This window comes from Vigna angularis, chromosome 2, assembly GCF_016808095.1.
Source record: "Vigna angularis cultivar LongXiaoDou No.4 chromosome 2, ASM1680809v1, whole genome shotgun sequence".
Lineage (NCBI taxonomy): Eukaryota > Viridiplantae > Streptophyta > Magnoliopsida > Fabales > Fabaceae > Vigna > Vigna angularis.
This window is the reverse complement of record NC_068971.1, coordinates 37,810,583-37,830,923: the sequence shown is the minus strand read 5'-3', so window position 1 is coordinate 37,830,923 and position 20,341 is coordinate 37,810,583. Positions and strand designations below refer to the sequence as shown.

The window sequence follows — 20,341 nt, the reverse complement described above, 5'->3', positions numbered from 1 at the left end:
AGGGTTCTAGAGAGAAGGAAGAGGAAAGAAAAATCTGAGTTTTGGAAGGGGAGAAGGTGCGCACAGGAGAGTGGAAGAGTTTTTCAGAAAATTGGTTTTGTTCAATCCCACTTTCAAACGGACGAACGTCCCTCCTGTTGACACCTGCATCCCACTACTGTATTCAGAAGTTTCCATTTTTGACAAGTGGCATGCATGCATGGATCGGTAGTGGATTTTTAATGCACTGAACGTGTGGCGTGGTGTATTTATGAAAGCAAGTTGGTGAATCAGCAGCGTAATTAATGAGGTGTGACAGAAACAAACACTAAAAAGTAAGCAATGAGAAAGGAAATAACTAAAAGCAGGTGAGAATTATAATCAAAGTCAAATTTGTCAAATAAAGAAAGAAAAAAAATTATGAAATTGTCATATTTGAAAGAAAAAATAAAAAATAAACATTATCATAGAAAAAAAATTTAAATCAATCTTATAAAATGGAGACAAAAGAAGTTTACAGAAGCCTGAAGAATCTAATATTTTGGTAAGCAATTATTATATCATTTTTTCAAACTTATCAAGCATCTTTACCCTTTGCATGGATCTGACAAACAGTGTCATAAAAATACCTGCACATTCAAATCAAATGCTACATCTATCAGTCATATGAAGAAATTTGAACATGATTGGACAATAAGCTTTGTAAGATAAAGTAACCTGCAGCAATGAAAGATCCATTTCCCATAGCTACATTGCCTTGGTTGCTCATAGTGATACCAAAATTTAGCAGATTTCCTCCTAACACGGTATACATAGTTGCCATTTGTAAAGTCGTTGCTTTCCGAGCAGCTCTTTCAGACTGCCAAATTAACTTCATTAATCTCAATTTTACAAAAAGGGTTTTGAATAAAAAATAATGCAACCAAAAAAATATGAATAAACTGAAGAGTAACATACCCTAACATATTTTTACATTCATTTGATACCTAGTACAAAGGTAAAATAGTCAAATTTTTTTGTATATTTTCAAGAAAAAGAGGATAAAAAGTAAGAAGGTATAATATCAAATGAATAGAACAAATTTATCTGTGTTTTTTAAGGTATGATTTTTCTAAACTGACCTCGAGAACTCGGACTCGAAGTTTTAGATCCCCTGCTTCAAGTTGCTTTGTAAACTCTTCTATTCTTTGAACTCTATATGGCATTGACATGGTGTAGGATCTAGCCTAAAAGCATTACACCAGAGTTATCGATTCAAACGGATCATCACATTGAACAATGGCATAAGTACATGCTTCACATCAAATAGATGTAAAAACATCATAGAAAAAAACAAACACAAACAAAGTTCAGGGAAGAGGTGTGTGGTACATCATCTGCTTGCTTTCTTATCTCCTTCACAAGCTGTGGTGGTGTAATATGCTTTTGCCTCATATCTAAAAGTTCCTGTAACGTGGTAAGAAAGTATGAGCACTAATGTAGTATGGGAAGTATAAGTGTTCATGGACTATCTGAACTCTGAACCTGTGCATAGGGTGCAGCAATCCTTGCAAAGGAGAAATTTGGATTGAGTGTGTAGCCTATGCCTGTCAGAAAAATGAAAGAATCATCACTGAAACTTACTTTTAATTCATTTTAAAGAAGTTAGTTTTTTCACCAGAAAGGATGATGTTACCATATTATAATTTATATACTAATGTGAAACTAATAATAAACACTGGGACATGCTCAAATTTTTTGTAGGAGAATTTTCCAATTGGGAAGATGCACACCTTCAAGTGTTGAAAAAGCCCTGAGAACAAAGGCAAAGGTAGATGGAAAACGGAATGGCTGGTCTTGTGCTATTGCAAATAAATCCTGACACAGAAAGCATTGAATAATAAATTGTGGACTGAAGATTCTGCAGATAATTTGTAGTAACCAAGTGAAACAAACAGCAAAAATATTATGAATTCACTGATGCAATGTAACAGTGTTGACCAACCTCCCCGATTGCAGAAAGGGTCTGCTGCTGATCTGGTGCCTGGCTTTGCAAATGGTCAAGGAAAAACTGTACAGATCTCCTCACCTGGATGGTAAATTTATCATCTAAGAAGCCAAGAGTGAAAACAAAAATGAGAATATTTGAACTGCAAATAGTTTGCATTCTTACTGAAGACAGATCCCCAGTAGGTTGGAGTGCTCTCAGCTCTATAAGGCGTTGCATAACCTGCATCATTGTTTCTGGTATACTATTATTTATGTTTTAAGAACTCTGAAGATGGACAGCCAAGTTCATCAGTTAAAAGTGTTGGAAATCTCAAATTCCTTGATAGCAACTTGTGATTTCTTATTAGTTAGAAGTAAAAGACAATGTTGTAAATTTAAATAATCCAAGGGTAGTACAAAATCAAGACCTTTTTGGCATCCTTTTCATACATAGCATAGAAAAGTTCAAGCAGTCTCTCTCGGGTGAAAGATTTGATCTCTCCCATCATGCCGAAGTCATAATAAATAATTGCTTCGTCCACATCAATCGCAAGATTTCCAGGGTGAGGATCCGCATGAAAGAAACCTGTTCTCAATATCTGTAAGACAAAAACAAAATGATAATCTAGTACCTTAATATCTGTAACCAAACCGGAAACCATATTAAACATAGCAGAGGTTGCTATTAGATTGTGCACCTGAATTAGGTACGCCTCAGTAGCACGTGATGAGATTCGTAATCGATCATAGCCACGAGAAGTTAACGTATCCACCTGGTCTATTTTGATACCTGTGCCAGGAGAAATCAGAGTTAGGAGCAGTTGTAAATAAAGTTCATAGACAACTAAAAAAAGAAAGGTTTAAAAAATAATTCTAATGTTTTATTTCATACAATCTACATAAATTATAATAATGTCTAAATTATAATGAGGAGGAAAACCTGGAACATACTCCATGGTCAACACCTTTAAGGCAGTGTAATCCCAATATACCAACTACAACAAAAGTAAAGTACAATTGTTAGTGTACTGACAGGTCCTCCCAGCATAGACTGAGCGAGCGGTTAACACTGCCGCCCACCAAAATGGCAATCAGGACGAGCGTCCAGCCATTCAAGATGGGACGTCCGCCCAAGATGGTAATCAGGACGAGCATCCAGCCATTCAAGATGGGGCGTCCGCCCAAGATGGCATTCAGGAAACCGAACGTCCTCCCAAAGATGGGACGTCCGCCCAAAATAGCAATCAGGAAACCGAACGTCCTCCCAAAGATGGGACGTCCGCCCGTGTCGAGCACCAAGACCGAGCGTTCACCCAGGTCGAGCACCGAGGTCGAACATCTACCCAGGTGAGCAATCAAAACCGAACGCCCACCCAGGACGATTCCCAACACCGAGCGTTCAGTATGGCCGAACGTTGCCATCCTACTGGTTCCCATCCTGGCCGACCATCATTTTGACCGGACGTCACTGGCCGAATACCAATCAGACCGTCCATCCTGGCTGACCATCATTATGACCGGTTAACCACACAGTTAAATGCTAATGACACATTAAAAGCCCTTAATAAAGATTAATGTATTATTGGGCCGTTTCCGGGCCCCCAAAAAGGTAAAAGCCCATCACCATCAGTATAAATAAAGGTCTCAGGTATAATTTCTGGACAGATTGCTTAGAACGCAACACATGCATGCATTACATAACGCTCTGTCATATTACTGACTTGAGCGTCGGAGTGCCTTTGGCAGGTACCCGACCCCCCGGCTTGGAGTGGTGAGCAGTGCTGGGAGTACGAGGACGACCGCCCGGCTTGGAGTGGTGAGCAGCGTCCGTCCGTCCCTGTACCGTCCGCCCAGTCTGCGTCAATTGGAGAGAAAGCGTCCGCCAAATCCGTAGCAGCCGTACCGTTCGTCCGTCAGCCTTCTACCGTTCGCGATCGTCCGCCCGCCTCTACCGTTCGGGATCGTTCGTCCGTCCGGTCAAGTGTGTTTTAACAGGGTCCGCTCGGATTCAGTCGAAACAGTTAGACACTAAAATTTTTCACAGGTTGGAATTGGATGTTATGTTAGTGCTGCAGCAAGAAACTTACAGGTATTCGTGTTAGTTTTCATTGATCTTGATTACATGACATTAGGATCTTAAGAATTTATGATTCTCACTACATCAACATAATTACATAAGGAAGATGAGAATTTACTAACCTTGATCCATGCTAATTGATTCTTGATTTGCTTCAACTCCTTACCCAATCTATCCCTTGATGCAAGCTTAATTCTCTCAATTCTTTCTTGATGGTGGATTTAATGGGAGAAAGCTTCTTGAAGAAATTGTTTGCATCAGGGACAGAACCCTTCTCCATTCTTATACAACTTCCATCAAGTTGTAACTTTGCCATTAAGTCCCTCAATTATATTAAATCACATTTTGACCCTCATTTATTTTTCACATGAGTCACTTAATAGTTGGGTAATTCTAACATTCTCCCACTTGACTCTTGTGATGTCATAACATTATGTGATTTAATAAATAGTCATAATGCGCATTTGAGGACTTTACATAATTGGCTTCATCATTATTCATAATTAAAGATATAGAAATAATAAGAGTCATGGCGGTCGCACATCATTCAACCGATATGTCTCCTTCCATGTACTACTGTATTATCTCTTTCTCTTTAATATGACGTTATAAAACTTAAATACATAATGGGTTCAAACATAATGTCATTTTAATAACAATAATATAATTTGTCTGTTTTTTCTTCATCATAATTTGTATACATAATCATATAGAAGAAAATACAAATACAAATTTCAGAAACTTATACATTAAAGAACTCAAGTGTCACATAAGCATTAATAACATTAACATTCAACTTTCAGTGGTAGACATAATGCCCATATTCTTTACATGATCAACAAATAATTTGGGCGGTAACCCTTTTGTTAAAGGGTCAGAAATCATAAAATCAGTGCTAATATGTTCTATTGACACTTTATGTTTCTGAATTTCTTCTTTAACGACAAAGTATTTCAATTCCATATGTTTAGCACCTTTGGAATACTTGTCGTTCTTAGAAAAGAAGACTGCTGCGGAATTGTCACAATAAATTTTCAGCGGCTTGGCAATACTGTCAACTATTCTAAGTCCTGAAATAAAGTTCCGCAACCAATTAGCCTGAATAGTGGCCTCAAAGCATGCCACAAATTCAGCTTCCATAGTGGATGTAGCAATGACGGACTGCTTCGCACTTTTCCATGAGATTGCTCCTCCGGCTAAAAGATACAGATAACCATATGTAGATTTTCTTGTATCTATACAACCAGCAAAGTCTGAATCTGTATATCCAATCACTTCAAGATGATTAGATCTTTTATAAGTAAGCATGTGATTCTTTGTTCCTTGTAGGTATCTTAAAACTTTCTTTGCAGCTTTCCAATGATCCATTCCTAGATTACTCTGATATCTACCAAGCATACCAACTGCAAAACTAATATCTGGTCTTGTACATGTTTGAGCATACATCAAACTCCCAACAACAGATGCATAAGGGATATTTTCCATCTGTTTCCGTTCCAAATCATTCTTTGGACATTGCATGAGACTAAACTTGTCTCCTTTATGTATTGGAACGGGAGATGCTGAACATTTATCCATCTTAAATCTCTCTAAAACTTTATTAATATATGCTTTCTGAGACAAACCTAACAATCCTTGTGATCTATCACGGAATATTTCTATTCCTATCACATAATATGCCTCACTCATATCTTTCATTTCAAAGTTGTTAGAGAGAAATTTCTTAGTCTCACTTAATAGACCAAGGTCATTAGTTGCAAGCAAGATATCATCAACATATAGAATCAAAAATATAAACTTGCTCCCACTGACCTTTAGATATATACACCGATCAACAGTGTTTTCCTTAAATCCAAAGGATATAATAGTATCATTGAACTTGAGATATCATTGTCGAGAAGCTTGTTTAAGTCCATATATTGATTTCTTTAGTTTATACACCATGTGTTCCTTTCCTTTTTCAGTGAACCCCATCGGTTGATCCATATAGACATCCTCTTCTAAATCTCCATTCAGAAAAGCAGTTTTGACATCCATTTGATGCAACTCAAGATCATAATGAGCTACTAATGCCATGATAATTCGGAAAGAATCTTTCTTAGAAACAGGTGAAAATGTTTCCTTATAGTCAATGCCATCTTTCTGAGTAAAACCTTTGGCAACAAGTCGGGCCTTGTAGCGTTCGATATTACCATGAGAGTCATGCTTAGTCTTAAAGACCCATTTACACCCAACTCTCTTGCATCCTTCTGGTAATTCCACAAGATCCCATACATCATTTTGTACCATCGATTTAAGCTCATCTTTCATAGCATTTAACCACTTATCAGAATTATCACCATTAATGGCTTCTAAAAATGAAACTGGATCGTTATCAATACTTAAGTCATTTTCTGACTCTTGTAGATAAACCACATAATCATTCGAAATGGCAGACTTTCTTTCTCTTTGAGATCTTCTTAATACTATTTCTTGTGATTGTTCTACAACTGGTTCATTGTTAATCATGGGAGTATTGATGTGTTGTTCTTCTTGATTGTTGTGTGTTTCTACAACATGAGGAACAACAACTCTTGAAGAAGAGGTGCCAATTACAGGAACTTGTACTTTAATTTCTGTAATTTCAACCTTTCGTGAATCTACACTCCCACTAGTTTCACCATTTTCAATGAACCGAGCATTTCCAGTTTCAACAATTCTTGTACTATGGTTAGGACAGTAAAATATATACCCTTTTGAGTTTTCTGGATAACCAATGAAATATCCACTGATTGTTCTTGCATCCAGTTTCTTTTCTTGCGGATTATAAATTCTTATTTCTGCCTAACAACCCCAAACATGCAGGTGTCTTAAACTGGGTTTCCTATTTGTCCAAAACTCAAAAGGAGTCTTTTGAACAGCTTTACTGGGAACCCTGTTTAACAAATACATGGCAGTTTTTAAGGAATACATCCACAATGATACAGGTAAACATGAATTACTTAACATACTCCTAACCATATCCATTAAGGTTCGATTACGCCTTTCTGATACACCATTTTGTTGTGGTGTGCCTGGCATTGTGTATTGAGCACAAATACCACGTTTCTCAAGAGATTTAGAAAATGGACTAGGGTGTTGTCCACTTTCATCATATCTTCCATAATACTCACCACCTCTATCAGACCTAACAATTTTCACCTTTCTGTCTAATTGTCTTTCTACTTCATTTACGTAAACTTCCAAGACATTTACTGCTTGAGATTTCTCATGCAGTAGGTAGACATATCCATAACGCGAAAAATCATCAATGAAGGTGATGAAGTATTTCTCTTTATTGAAGGTATTCACATCAAACGGACCACATATATCAGTGTGTATAATTTCAAGAAGATGTGTACTTCTTGTGGCTCCTTTCTTTGTGTGTTTTGTTTGTTTGCCTTTAATACAATCCACACATACATTTAGATCAGTAAAATCTAAATCCGGAAGGATTTCATTCTTTACTAATCTTTGCATCCTTTCTTTGGAAATATGTCCCAAACGTTTATGCCACAAATAAGCAGATCGTTCATCCACTAAACTACGTTTAGTGCTAACATTGTGATGCAAGGTCATAAGAGTTTCAGCATATAAATTATCCAAATTCAATTTATATAAACCATCATAAAGTGTACCAGATCCAATCATACAGGCACGCTTAAACAAACTGAAACAACCATTCCCAAATTTAAAAGAGTATCCAGCAACATCAAGCTTAGACAAAGAAATCAAATTTCTAGTGATACTAGGTACATAGAAAGTATCCATCAGGTCTAAGTGATATCCAGTGTCAAGAATTAATCGATAAGTCCCAACAGCTTCCACTGGAACTTTCACTCTATTTCCCATGAAGACGAACTTCTCAATTGGGTTTATGGTTCGGATTGTAAGGAATCCCTGCATCACATTAGAAACATGAGTCGTACATCCAGAATCAATCCACCAAGTATTATGGGGAACTTCAGTTAAGTTTGATTCAAAACATACGTAAGCATTATGCTTACCTTTCTTTTCAAACCAAGCTTTACGCTTTAAGCAGTCTTTCTGAAAATGTCCAGGCTTTTTGCAGAAATGACATTTATCATTTTTCTTCTGGATTTTGGTTGAGGACTCGTCAATCTTTAATGGTCCTTTACCCTTTACATGTTTCTTAAATTTCTTTGCAACTCCTTGATTCTTCAGATAATGAATGGAGTGGCTTCTTAAGTTTTTAAGTCTGGTCTCTTCTTGAACTAACATACTGTGCAATTCATGCACATTTCATTTGTCTTTTAAGGTGTTATAGTTCATCTGAAATGGACCATACTCAGATGGTAGCGAGTTCAAAATGAACTGCACGAGAAACGTTTCATCCACTTTCATTCCTAAAGACTTAAGTCTTGCTGCAATATTTGTCATCTCGATCACGTGTTCATGCATAGTACGTGAACCGTCAAACTTCATGGTGGTCAACGTACTCATCAATGTCCCAGCAAGGGACTTATCAGCAGTTTGGGAGCGCTCTTCCACAAATTTCATGAATTCTTTTGCATTTTCAGTTTTCGGAATAGCAGATTTGATGTTACTTGCAATGCTCATTCTCATAAACATTAGACTAAGTCTGTTTGATCTTTCCCAAGCTTTGTAATGAGCTTTCTCTTCAATGCTACTAATATCAGTGATAACAGCCGGTTTCTCAACTTGAAGAGCCAAGTCAAGATCCAATACACCTAAGTGAAATTGGACTTGTTCACTCCAATCAGGGAAATTTAAACCATTAAAGACCGGAACAGACGTAGCGAGCGAGTATAAAGATACCGGAACGGGGACTGTAATTAATACATGCTAATCATTAGTGCTTTGAGTCATAAATACAGATTCATACTTTAATCATCATTCTATGTATATCAGTGTTCTCCTTTGGGAGATCCATTAATACACAAACATAAGCATAATGATGCTAATAATTGTAAATCTTTATTGATAATTAAAATATGCATCAACTAGAATCATCTACTACCTTTGGGTATATAAATAAATCTAGCGAGCATACAAAATTATCTACAATCATACTCATTAATTATAAGATCAAATAATCATCTTTGGATGATACAAAATATCTTATAATAATGAATTTTCAATTAACCCATAAATTAATTATTCATAATTTAGCATCCATATAATGGGTAATTGAAATAAAATCATTAATAATTTGAAATTAAAATAACTTTAAAATTTTTGGTCACTTTGGTGACTAACAAAATTTACCATAATTAATTTCAAATAATAATAATAATAATAACCTTAATTTGTTATTCACCATACATAACATCCTTGTTAAATTTAATTTAACAATATACATTTATTCACATAAAATTTATTATGTGTCATAATTAAAATTGAAAAAACCTAATTTCAATTTAAGTGGGTAAAATTTTTCGTAATGGAGAACATACATAAACTTTAATTCTCCAGTATGCTACACGTTGGAAACTTTCATCTTGCAAAGTTTGCATTATTTTCCATATAAAACAAGGAAAGCAGCCTTTCATGTGGCAGACCATGTTTGGTAGACAATATGTAACATCCCAAAATATAGTAATTACCATAATTAGAATTAATTACATTAAGCTAATAAAACAGTGCAGTCTTACAAAAACCGAACGAGCGCTAAAAGCCGAACGGCATAAAGATACAGAAATAACGAACGCTTAAACAGACAAGAGTTCAGGGACGAACGGCTTTACAAAACTATAACCGAACGTCCACAAAGTAAGCGTAACAAAACTAAAATACACAAGCGAGCGCTCTACGGCTCGGCTTTAACTTCCACATTCACCAGATTAGCGTCCTCCAAATTTTCTTCTTCTAGTACATCTTCAAGTGACGCACCTCCATCTGCTCACATCCACACGGATGATCATTGCAAGGACAGGACGAACGTACATATACAAGATGACAACACAAGGAAAATGAAAGGGTAAGCTTAAGTAATTTAATTCATACTTCAACATAGTCATTAACATTTCAAACCAAACAACGCATAACTTCAATACACAACATCATTCAAAATATATATATATATATACTAGACCGACCGTCCGGACTGTATGAATCTGTGTAGTTACAAGCGTCCTTGCACCCGAGTGGTGTAGTAACTGGGATACACCAAACAGCTGCCACTCGAGGTCAGTCCGTTCTTACGTCGCCCATGTTAACTTATGGACTAAGGACCTCCTGCCGTTCCCACACATGACATACTTCCTCTACATGAAGATTGTATTCACGGAACATCAGGATGGACAGCGAGTCTTAACTTATCCACAGTCATACTTTACCAAATTTAATATTCAATAATATATATCAGAGTCGTCCCTCCATGGAATGCTCATTCAAATACCAATATCATAATTTCTCTTATTACAGGGTTCGCACACCTTAATGCTTCCTTTTATTTACATTTTCATTCTATGTTCCACTTCCATAAAAAGAACGAGCGTTCAATCCTCTACACAACGAGGACGAACGTCAAGAGTGAGACCGTGGGGTTTCTTTTCAAAATAATAAGGTTGACGCTTTGAACATGACGAACGTTACTTTTGCTAGAATCAGTTGAATGAACCAACTCATAGCGATATAATATAAGTGTTTCAGAATAATTTAAATTTAAAGACTTTATACTAAATTCAAAAGGATAAAGATACAACAAGACGATTTATTTAGTACTCTGAGGAAAATTGTTTAACAGGAATCGACCGCCAGTCAATGACCGCAAGCGAATATTCATTTACTGAAAATTTGAGACGAACGCTATTTACGTACGTTCTGGAATCCAAGATATGGACGAGCGTTCGGTATAAGACCGTACACTTCTCAGGACGAACGCTAAATATAAGACCGAGCGCTATTTAGGACGAACGCTCAGTGTAAGACCGAGCGCTACTTAAGACGAACGCTTGGTATAAACCGAGCGCTATTTAAAGTGTTGAGGTATCCGGTATCTCTATGCTGAGCCGAACGCTTAAATATAGCATTTCAAAATGGAGACGCTCGTTCTCGGACAGAATTCTTTCCAAATGAAAGAATTCCACTCTAAATCATTTTTCAGAGAAACCGAACGGTATATGACCGTACGATGACGAACGTATTTTATCATGTGACAGGATCATTATATTTCAGATTTTCATCTTCATCTAAACTTAACCTTTCTCATACAATTCATGATCTTATAATTTCCTATTCATCATTTAATTCACGTACCATATAGAATTCACATTAATAAATCATACTATACAAATATCATCTGTTATCTAAGTCATACATATCAACCAGCGCATACCATATTCATTCATGCATAACAGTGATCGTTCAGGCATACCCAAACACAGCATACATCTCATACATCCTATATCTATCATGTTCGCACACAAACATATACGTATGAACCAAACTATTAAGCTTCCCTTACCTGGATAGCAGTGTACTCCCAAAAAGCAAGATTTAGGCTTCCTTTAACAACGTCCTACCCTCAGGTTTCGCTCAATAATTCCACTTACTCTAAAACACCAGAATTCAGAATAACTCAGACCTAGAACCCATGCATGCAACCAAAACTAGGGTTCGCATGAAACCAGAAAAGACGAACGCTTAGAAATGAGAACGTACCAGTTCCGTTCCAAATTCTGTTCGGATCAGAAAGACGCTCACGTCTCCAGGAACGTTTCTACGGTTCTGAAACGTGATCGGAGAAGGAGATGGTGAGTTACAGTAGAGAGAAGGTGGACTGGTTCTAGAGAGAAGTTAGAGAAAAAGAAGAGTTGGATTCTGAGGAAGAAGATGAGTGGTACAGGTGAGTGGAAGGGTTTTTCGAAAAATCAATTTTGTTCAATCCACGTTCGTGCGGACGAACGTCTCTCAAGCCGACACCTGCACACCCACTCTGACTTCAGAAACTTCCAACGTGACAAGTGGCGCTCGTGCATGCAGCGTTTAGTGCGTTTTTAATGCACTGAACGTGTGGCGCGGTGCATTTAAGGAAGCTGCCAGGTGACTCAGCAGTGCAATAATTACAGATTTGACATTTAATTATGGTTTAAATTTTCGAGATCTCACACAATACATATTCCATTCTAATATTTTATTATAATGCACATAATCATAGAATGGCACACGTTGGTTTTCATTTATGTGATGCTTAGACCATTATCATTCATATAAAATAAGCAAGGAAGGTTGCTTTTCTGTCTCTTTCTTACAAGTGTTAAACTTTAATAATTAACATTTGGGCATCACTTCTACCATTTGCATTCCCATTCCCGTAAGCTTTATCATCCAACAACTATTCATCATCTTCTACCCCAAAACACTATTCATCATGTTCTACCTCTAACACATAATTCAATATGCAGCATTTTATATATACAACTTAAAACATTTATTCCAGCACCATAATTTCATCATTTTTTTAGGAAAAAATCATGAATCAAATTTATTCGGAGAATCATAAATCTAACAACCTAAGCTCTGATACCACATGTTAGTTTTCATTGATCTTGATTACATGACATTAGGATCTTAAGAATTTATGATTCTCACTACATCAACATAATTACATAAGGAAGATGAGAATTTACTAACCTTGATCCATGCTAATTGATTCTTGATTTGCTTCAACTCCTTACCCAATCTATCCCTTGATGCAAGCTTAATTCTCTCAATTCTTTCTTGATGGTGGATTTAATGGGAGAGAGCTTCTTGAAGAAATTGTTTGCATCAGGGACAGAACCCTTCTCCATTCTTATACAACTTCCATCAAGTTGTAACTTTGCCATTAAGTCCCTCAATTATATTAAATCACATTTTGACCCTCATTTATTTTTCACATGAGTCACTTAATAGTTGGGTAATTCTAACAATTCGAACCCACTTTATGTTTCTAAAATCTCGTCGGAACCTGTCAGCATTCTTTCCTTCATTTATATAGTCAATTTCTTGATACAGAATACTGCAAAGTAGCATGTGAAACACTGTAAATTGTAGAAAGCATTGGAATAATAGAAGGTGAAATTACTGATATGCAATGACGTTAATTTAACATATGATTTACTTCATGAAATCTCCATAACGATATACTTCCAAGCTTATTACTTACGTTGCACATTCTTCATATATTCCAATCCAATCTCTGAGTGGACCCCCAAAAGCTTCATTTCTATGGAAATACTCTGCGATCAATTTTAAGTTTTCTGGACAGAGCAAGCAAACATGTCAGAATAACAAACAAAATCATTCACGAAACAAAATGAGCACAACTTAATCAAATCAATGTCGAAAAGCTTCTTTAGACCTGGCCTTTGAACTTTGACTACTACTTTTTCTCCATTATGCAGAATAGCACGATGAACCTACAAATATGTGTCCCCGGAATTCATGTTACCATATTAATAACAGCAGTAATTTAAAAGTGTAAGTCAAATTTTCAATTTAACGAAAATATAAATCAAACACCTGACCGAGACTAGCAGCAGCAATTGGTCGATCTTCAAACTCTTTAAATAACATGTTGTAAGACCCTTGAAATTTAAACCGTAAGTCTGTCAAATCATAGTTAATGCACACCACGTCACTGCTCAGACCATTAAAATCCACTCACTAATCTGATGCACCACTGCCAAGTGTCACCGGGATAGAATTGAAGTCAGTAATGGGGGTTGCAGGTGTTGACGGGAGAGACGCACGTTCGTGCGGACGTGGGAAGAACAAAATGAATTTTTCTGAAAAACCCTTCCACTCTCCTGCATGCATCTTCTTCCTTCCAAAACTCAGACTCCATTTTCTCCTCCTTCTCTCTAGAACAAGTTCATCTTCTCTCTATTGTAACTCACCACCCTCTTCTCCGATCACGATTCAGAAACCGTAGGAACGTTCGCTGGGCTGTGAGCTACAAGTTGGACCGAACAGTTTCCAAAAGCTGAAACTGGTAAGTTCTCCCTTAGCAGTTCGTTCGTAGGGTTCTTGAAAAGCTAAGTTTTGGTTGCATGCAAGTGTGTAGTCTAAGTATTTCGATGTTCTTGTGGCTAGATTTGATTTGGAAGAGTTAAGTGATCATTGAGGGTAGAAAAACGTTAGTTGGGCGAAGCCACAAATCTTGCGTTTAGGACAAGTTGCTTACGAATCCGGGTAAGGGAAGCTTATTAATTTAATTTATACTTGGATTTTGTATGCAAGCATGATATGAACTGAATGTATGAGATGTATGCTGAGTGAGTATGCCTGAACGATCGTTGTTATGCATGAATGAATATGGTATGTGTTGGTTGATACGTATGAATTGGAAAATGGATGATTATTGTATAGTATGAGTTGTTAATATGAATTCTATAAAGTATGTGAATTAATGATGAATATGAAATTATAAGATTATGAATCGTATGAGAAATGTTGAGTTAGAATAGATGAAAAATCTGAATATGATAATTCTTACATTGATAATGTACGCTCGTCGTTGAACGGTCTTATACCGTTCGGTTTCCTAGTAAATGACTTAAAATGGAATTCTTTCATTCGAAAAGAACTCTGATCGAGAACGAGCGTCCTCTTGTGAAATGCTATGAATGGGAGAGAGCTTCTTGAAGAAATTGTTTGCATCAGGGACAGAACCCTTCTCCATTCTTATACAACTTCCATCAAGTTGTAACTTTGCCATTAAGTCCCTCAATTATATTAAATCACATTTTGACCCTCATTTATTTTTCACATGAGTCACTTAATAGTTGGGTAATTCTAACAATTCGAACCCACTTTATGTTTCTAAAATCTCGTCGGAACCTGTCAGCATTCTTTCCTTCATTTATATAGTCAATTTCTTGATACAGAATACTGCAAAGTAGCATGTGAAACACTGTAAATTGTAGAAAGCATTGGAATAATAGAAGGTGAAATTACTGATATGCAATGACGTTAATTTAACATATGATTTACTTCATGAAATCTCCATAACGATATACTTCCAAGCTTATTACTTACGTTGCACATTCTTCATATATTCCAATCCAATCTCTGAGTGGACCCCCAAAAGCTTCATTTCTCTGGAAATACTCTGCGATCAGTTTTAAGTTTTCTGGACAGAGCAAGCAAACATGTCAGAATAACAAACAAAATCATTCACGAAACAAAATGAGCACAACTTACTCAAATCAATGTCGAAAAGCTTCTTCAGACCTGGCCTTTGAACTTTGACTACTACTTTTTCTCCATTATGCAGAATAGCACGATGAACCTACAAATATGTGTCCCCGAAATTCATGTTACCATATTAATAACAGCAGTAATTTAAAAGTGTAAGTCAAATTTTCAATTTAACGAAAATATAAATCAAACACCTGACCGAGACTAGCAGCAGCAATTGGTCGATCTTCAAACTCTTTAAATAACATGTTGTAAGACCCTTGAAATTTAAACCGTAAGTCTGTTAAATCATAGTTAATGCACACCACGTCACTGCTCAGACCATTAAAATCCACTCACTAATCTGATGCACCACTGCCAAGTGTCACCGGGATAGAATTGAAGTCAGTAATGGGGGTTGCAGGTGTTGACGGGAGAGACGCACGTTCGTGCGGACGTGGGAAGAACAAAATGAATTTTTCTGAAAAACCCTTCCACTCTCCTGCATGCATCTTCTTCCTTCCAAAACTCAGACTCCATTTTCTCCTCCTTCTCTCTAGAACCAGTTCATCTTCTCTCTATTGTAACTCACCACCTTCTTCTCCGATCACGATTCAGAAACCGTAGGAACGTTCGCTGGGCTGTGAGCTACAAGTTGGACCGAACAGTTTCCAAAAGCTGAAACTGGTAAGTTCTCCCTTAGTAGTTCGTTCGTAGGGTTCTTGAAAAGCTAAGTTTTGGTTGCATGCAAGTGTGTAGTCTAAGTATTTCGATGTTCTTGTGGCTAGATTTGATTTGGAAGAGTTAAGTGATCATTGAGGGTAGAAAAACGTTAGTTGGGCGAAGCCACAAATCTTGCGTTTAGGACAAGTTGCTTACGAATCCGGGTAAGGGAAGCTTATTAATTTAATTTATACTTGGATGTGTTATGCAAGCATGATATGAACTGAATGTATGAGATGTATGCTGAGTGAGTATGCCTGAACGATCGTTGTTATGCATGAATGAATATGGTATGTGTTGGTTGATACGTATGAATTGGAAAATGGATGATTATTGTATAGTATGAGTTGTTAATATGAATTCTATAAAGTATGTGAATTAATGATGAATATGAAATTATAAGATTATGAATCGTATGAGAAATGTTGAGTTAGAATAGATGAAAAATCTGAATATGATAATTCTTACATTGATAATGTACGCTCGTCGTTGAACGGTCTTATACCGTTCGGTTTCCTAGTAAATGACTTAAAATGGAATTCTTTCATTCGAAAAGAACTCTGATCGAGAACGAGCGTCCTCTTGTGAAATGCTATGTTTGAGCGCTCGGTTCAGCTTAGCAGTATACGAATAACTTTATACTTTAAAATCAGTGACGCTCGGTCTTATACCTAGCGTTCGTCATAAGCAGCGCTCGGTCGTATACCTAGCGTTCGTCATAATGAGCTCTCGGTCTTAGACTAAGCGTTCGTCCTAATTAGTGCTCGGTCATCTACCTAGCGTTCGTCCTAAGTAGTGTTCGGTCTTATACCGAACGCTCGTTCTTATTCTTGATTTCAAACGTGCGTAAATAGCGTTCCTTCAAATATTTAGTAAATTTATATTATCGCGTTCGGTCATTGACTGGCAGTCGATCCCTTTAAAACCAATTGTTCTCAGTATAATTAATTATTTATCTTGTTGAATCTTTATCCATTTGGATTCGGCCTAGAGTCTTCGTACCTAAATTATTCTGAACATTGATTGAATATCTCTAAGAGTCGATTCATTCAACTGATTCGAGTAGCAATGACGTTCATCATATAAGTATGTGTTGACTTATTCTGATTGGTAACGAGTCTTTTTAAATCTAGTCTTTAGCGTTCGTCTTTGTTCTTCAGAAGTATGAACGTTCGTTATTTTATACCTTTAAAACTAAAGATAAAGATGATGATAAATTATAAGATTTTTAAGTGTGAACACTATATCGAGTGATTATACGATTATGGAGTTTGGACGAGCGTTCCATGGAGGAACGACTCATATATATATTGAATATTGAAATTGGTAAAGTATGACTGTGGTTATGCTAATGCTGGCAGTCCATCCTGATATTCCGTGGTACTCATCTTCACGTAGAGGAGAGTATTTCATGTGTGGGAATGACAGGAGGCCCTAGTCCAGAGGGGTACTTTGGATAGGGTTAACCTCGGGTGGCAGCTGTTGAGTTTATCCCAGTTACTACATCACCCGGGTGCAGGGACGCCTGTAGCTACGCAGATTCATACAGTCCGGACGGTCGGTCTAGTACTATGTATTACTTCTGATGTTATATGTTAAGTTACATGTTGTATGAATTGAAATGTTAAATGTATATGTTGATGTATGAATTAAATTACATAAGCTTACCCTTTCGTTTTCCTTGTGTTGTCTATTGTATGTGTACGTTCGTCCTTGTAACACCCAAATATTTTAAAGGGTATTACTGATAGTAGAGACTAAATTAATTTGATATCTCATATAAACAATCAAACTTTATTTCAATTACTCCAAAGTACAATACCAAACTTACAAACTTTAAACAATATAGTCTTCATCATTGAAATTTCAACTTATAAGTTTTACACAACATAATCTTCCCAATACAAATTTATTCTTTTTACAAAAATCCCTGAAAGTTTTTCCCCGCATCTCTCTCATCTCTAAGCTTTTTCAACCGCATCTGCAACATTATCTAATCACATATAACATGAGTTATATGATCATAGAACAAACAAATAAGGGTAAGCCAACCATATCATATCAATCATTAAACTTGTAATAAGAATAGTTCAATCATGTATTTCTACAATTACTAAAATATCATTACCCCGATGTCATTAATTCATCATTATCAAAATCAACTTCCTCAATTTCATAAACCTTACAATTTTACCATGCTTACTCACGAAGCCTTATGGTCAGACCGCTCTCTGCCTTCTTCCTTAAGCCTCACCTGTATACTATGTATTACTCTCTGAAGCCTTATGGTCAGACCTCTCTCTGCCTGCTTCTATAAAACTTATGAACCACATATTTATGTCAAAGCCTTATGGTCAGACCACTTGCTGCCTGCTTTCATAAACCTCAGGTGTTGCTTTGCTCATATCAAGCTCTCATGGTATAACCGAACATACTACTTCCCGTAGGAAACATCATTTCATAAGCAATAATTTCTTATATCCACTCCAACATTTCATCAAATCAACATTTCATACCCTCTTATCCACTCCAACATTTCATCAAACCAACATTTCATACCATCTTATCCACTCCAACATTTCATTAAATCAACAATTCATAACCTCTTCTCCACATAACTCAATCATGTTTATTCTCTAATCATAATTTGACAATAACCTATTTTGGTGTCAATAAATTAAACATATTGCCAGATATCATACTTCATATTATAAACTCATTTTTTGACCATAACAAGTATAACTCAACATATTTTCACCAATCAAAGATTCATAGATCAGCCAAAACATTTCATCATATCTTAGCAACTACATATTAAAATCTGAGCTCAATGTAACGACAAATAAAATATATATGAAGTTTTTACCATGATAACTTTATGCATCTCCAATTGACTTATTTTATTTTATTTTCATCCTATTAGAGATCTTTCTTTACCCCAATTGGTCACCAGAGAGGTCTCAGATGTCTGAACGCATCAAACTCACCTTCGACGCCAACACATATGACTAGTCACAACTGACTGGACCAGGCCAGGGCTGCTCTATGATCAGGGATGTGTCAACTCAGGTTTTTAAGGTTCCTCTATCCTACCAACAAAGGGAGGCCTTCAATAATTAACAATTTATTTATTTAAATTATCTACTTTTTTCTCTCATGCTCTAAATCTAAAATGCCTAATTTTAATATTTTTACTTCCTCTTACAACAACCTCAAACAGTATCACTACATCTATTTAATACTCATATACAAGTTATTACAGAATCCTTACACCAGACCTTCCAACAAGATCAATTTCAGCCAAGAAACTCATTCATGATAGAATTCATACAAGATAATTATAAACAATTAACAATAATAAAATATTACTATAAATGGTCATAGAAGAATACAATATTTGACAATCATAAGAATAATCTTAATATAAAAATTCATGGGGAAACAAGAAGTTGAATCTGGCAGAGCCGGTTAGACAACTTCTAATCCATCCAAAAATACAATATAATTAAATAACAAGAACAATACATGTCTGGGGAAATAAGAAGTTGAATCTGGCAGAGCCGGTTAGACAACTTCTAATCCTTCCAAAAATGCAATAAAATAAATAAGTAAAGCAATAATTAGTCTGGGGAAACAAGAAATTGAATCTGGCAGAGCCGGTTAGACAATTTCTAATCCTTCCAAAATACAATAAAAATAAATAAGGAAAACAATAGAATGTTTGGGGAAACAAGAAATTGAATCTGGCAGAGCCGGTTAGACAATTTCTAATCCTTCCAAAATACAATAAAAATAAATAAGGAGAACAATAGAATGTTTGGGGAAACAAGAAATTGAATCTGGCAGAGCCGGTTAGACAATTTCCAAAATACAAAAATAAACAACTAATAACATACAAGTGGCATAACATAATCAACATCACATTTTACAACTATCACACTTGGATATCAACACAAAAGCATACTCTCATTTAAAATTTAAGATCATACAGAAACAAAATACTCCATATTCAAGATATAAGATCAGAAAAAGCAAAATATAGCATATTCAAGACTCAAGATAATACAAAAGGAAATACTCAAAGTTAGCTCCCCTTACCTCTATTACAGACTTAATCCCCTCGCCCTCTGAAAACTTCCAGAATATCCCCTTAGCAAATTTGAAATTCTTCCAACTCTCTTCTCTCAAAAATTTTCTAAGTTCTTTGGTGTAAATTTTCAGCCTCCCCCCTTGGCTATTTATAGCAAAAAAATTTACTATTCATTTTTTACTATTCATTTTAACTATTCATTTTTTTATTCATTTTACTATTACAAAAATAATTTTTTATTTGCAATTTGATAAATTCTGATCTCAAAGCTACGTGGAACACTTATCCTTTCCAAAAATATATATTTTTTTACTATTCACTTTTTACTATTCACAATT

The 20,341-nt window shown here is 35.9% G+C and overlaps 3 protein-coding genes and 1 long non-coding RNA gene across 4 annotated transcripts; all 4 read right to left on the bottom strand.

Moving 5' to 3' along the window:
- Positions 1-520: 520 nt before the first annotated feature.
- Positions 521-1,370, bottom strand: LOC108321212 (protein ACTIVITY OF BC1 COMPLEX KINASE 7, chloroplastic-like). Its single transcript, XM_017552903.2, has 4 exons — positions 1,351-1,370; positions 1,101-1,205; positions 697-838; positions 521-608 (listed from the first exon to the last, which is right to left on the bottom strand). Exons 2-4 carry the CDS (start codon positions 1,188-1,190, stop codon positions 535-537), a joined length of 306 nt encoding a protein of 101 aa, XP_017408392.1. The 5' UTR covers positions 1,191-1,205; positions 1,351-1,370; the 3' UTR covers positions 521-534.
- Positions 1,226-2,609, bottom strand: LOC128195354 (protein ACTIVITY OF BC1 COMPLEX KINASE 7, chloroplastic-like). Its single transcript, XM_052872622.1, has 7 exons — positions 2,376-2,609; positions 2,132-2,188; positions 1,964-2,047; positions 1,752-1,836; positions 1,504-1,565; positions 1,351-1,425; positions 1,226-1,273 (listed from the first exon to the last, which is right to left on the bottom strand). Exons 1-7 carry the CDS (start codon positions 2,607-2,609, stop codon positions 1,226-1,228), a joined length of 645 nt encoding a protein of 214 aa, XP_052728582.1.
- A 5,696-nt stretch (positions 2,610-8,305) lies between these two features.
- Positions 8,306-12,855, bottom strand: LOC108321215 (uncharacterized). Its single transcript, XM_052872621.1, has 2 exons — positions 12,706-12,855; positions 8,306-8,869 (listed from the first exon to the last, which is right to left on the bottom strand). Exons 1-2 carry the CDS (start codon positions 12,853-12,855, stop codon positions 8,306-8,308), a joined length of 714 nt encoding a protein of 237 aa, XP_052728581.1.
- A 1,957-nt stretch (positions 12,856-14,812) lies between these two features.
- LOC108321214 (uncharacterized) lies at positions 14,813-15,454 on the bottom strand. The gene is made up of 4 exons (XR_008246897.1): positions 15,406-15,454; positions 15,215-15,302; positions 15,050-15,143; positions 14,813-14,902 (listed from the first exon to the last, which is right to left on the bottom strand). It is a non-coding gene; the product is annotated as an uncharacterized LOC108321214 (long non-coding RNA).
- Positions 15,455-20,341: the final 4,887 nt, after the last annotated feature.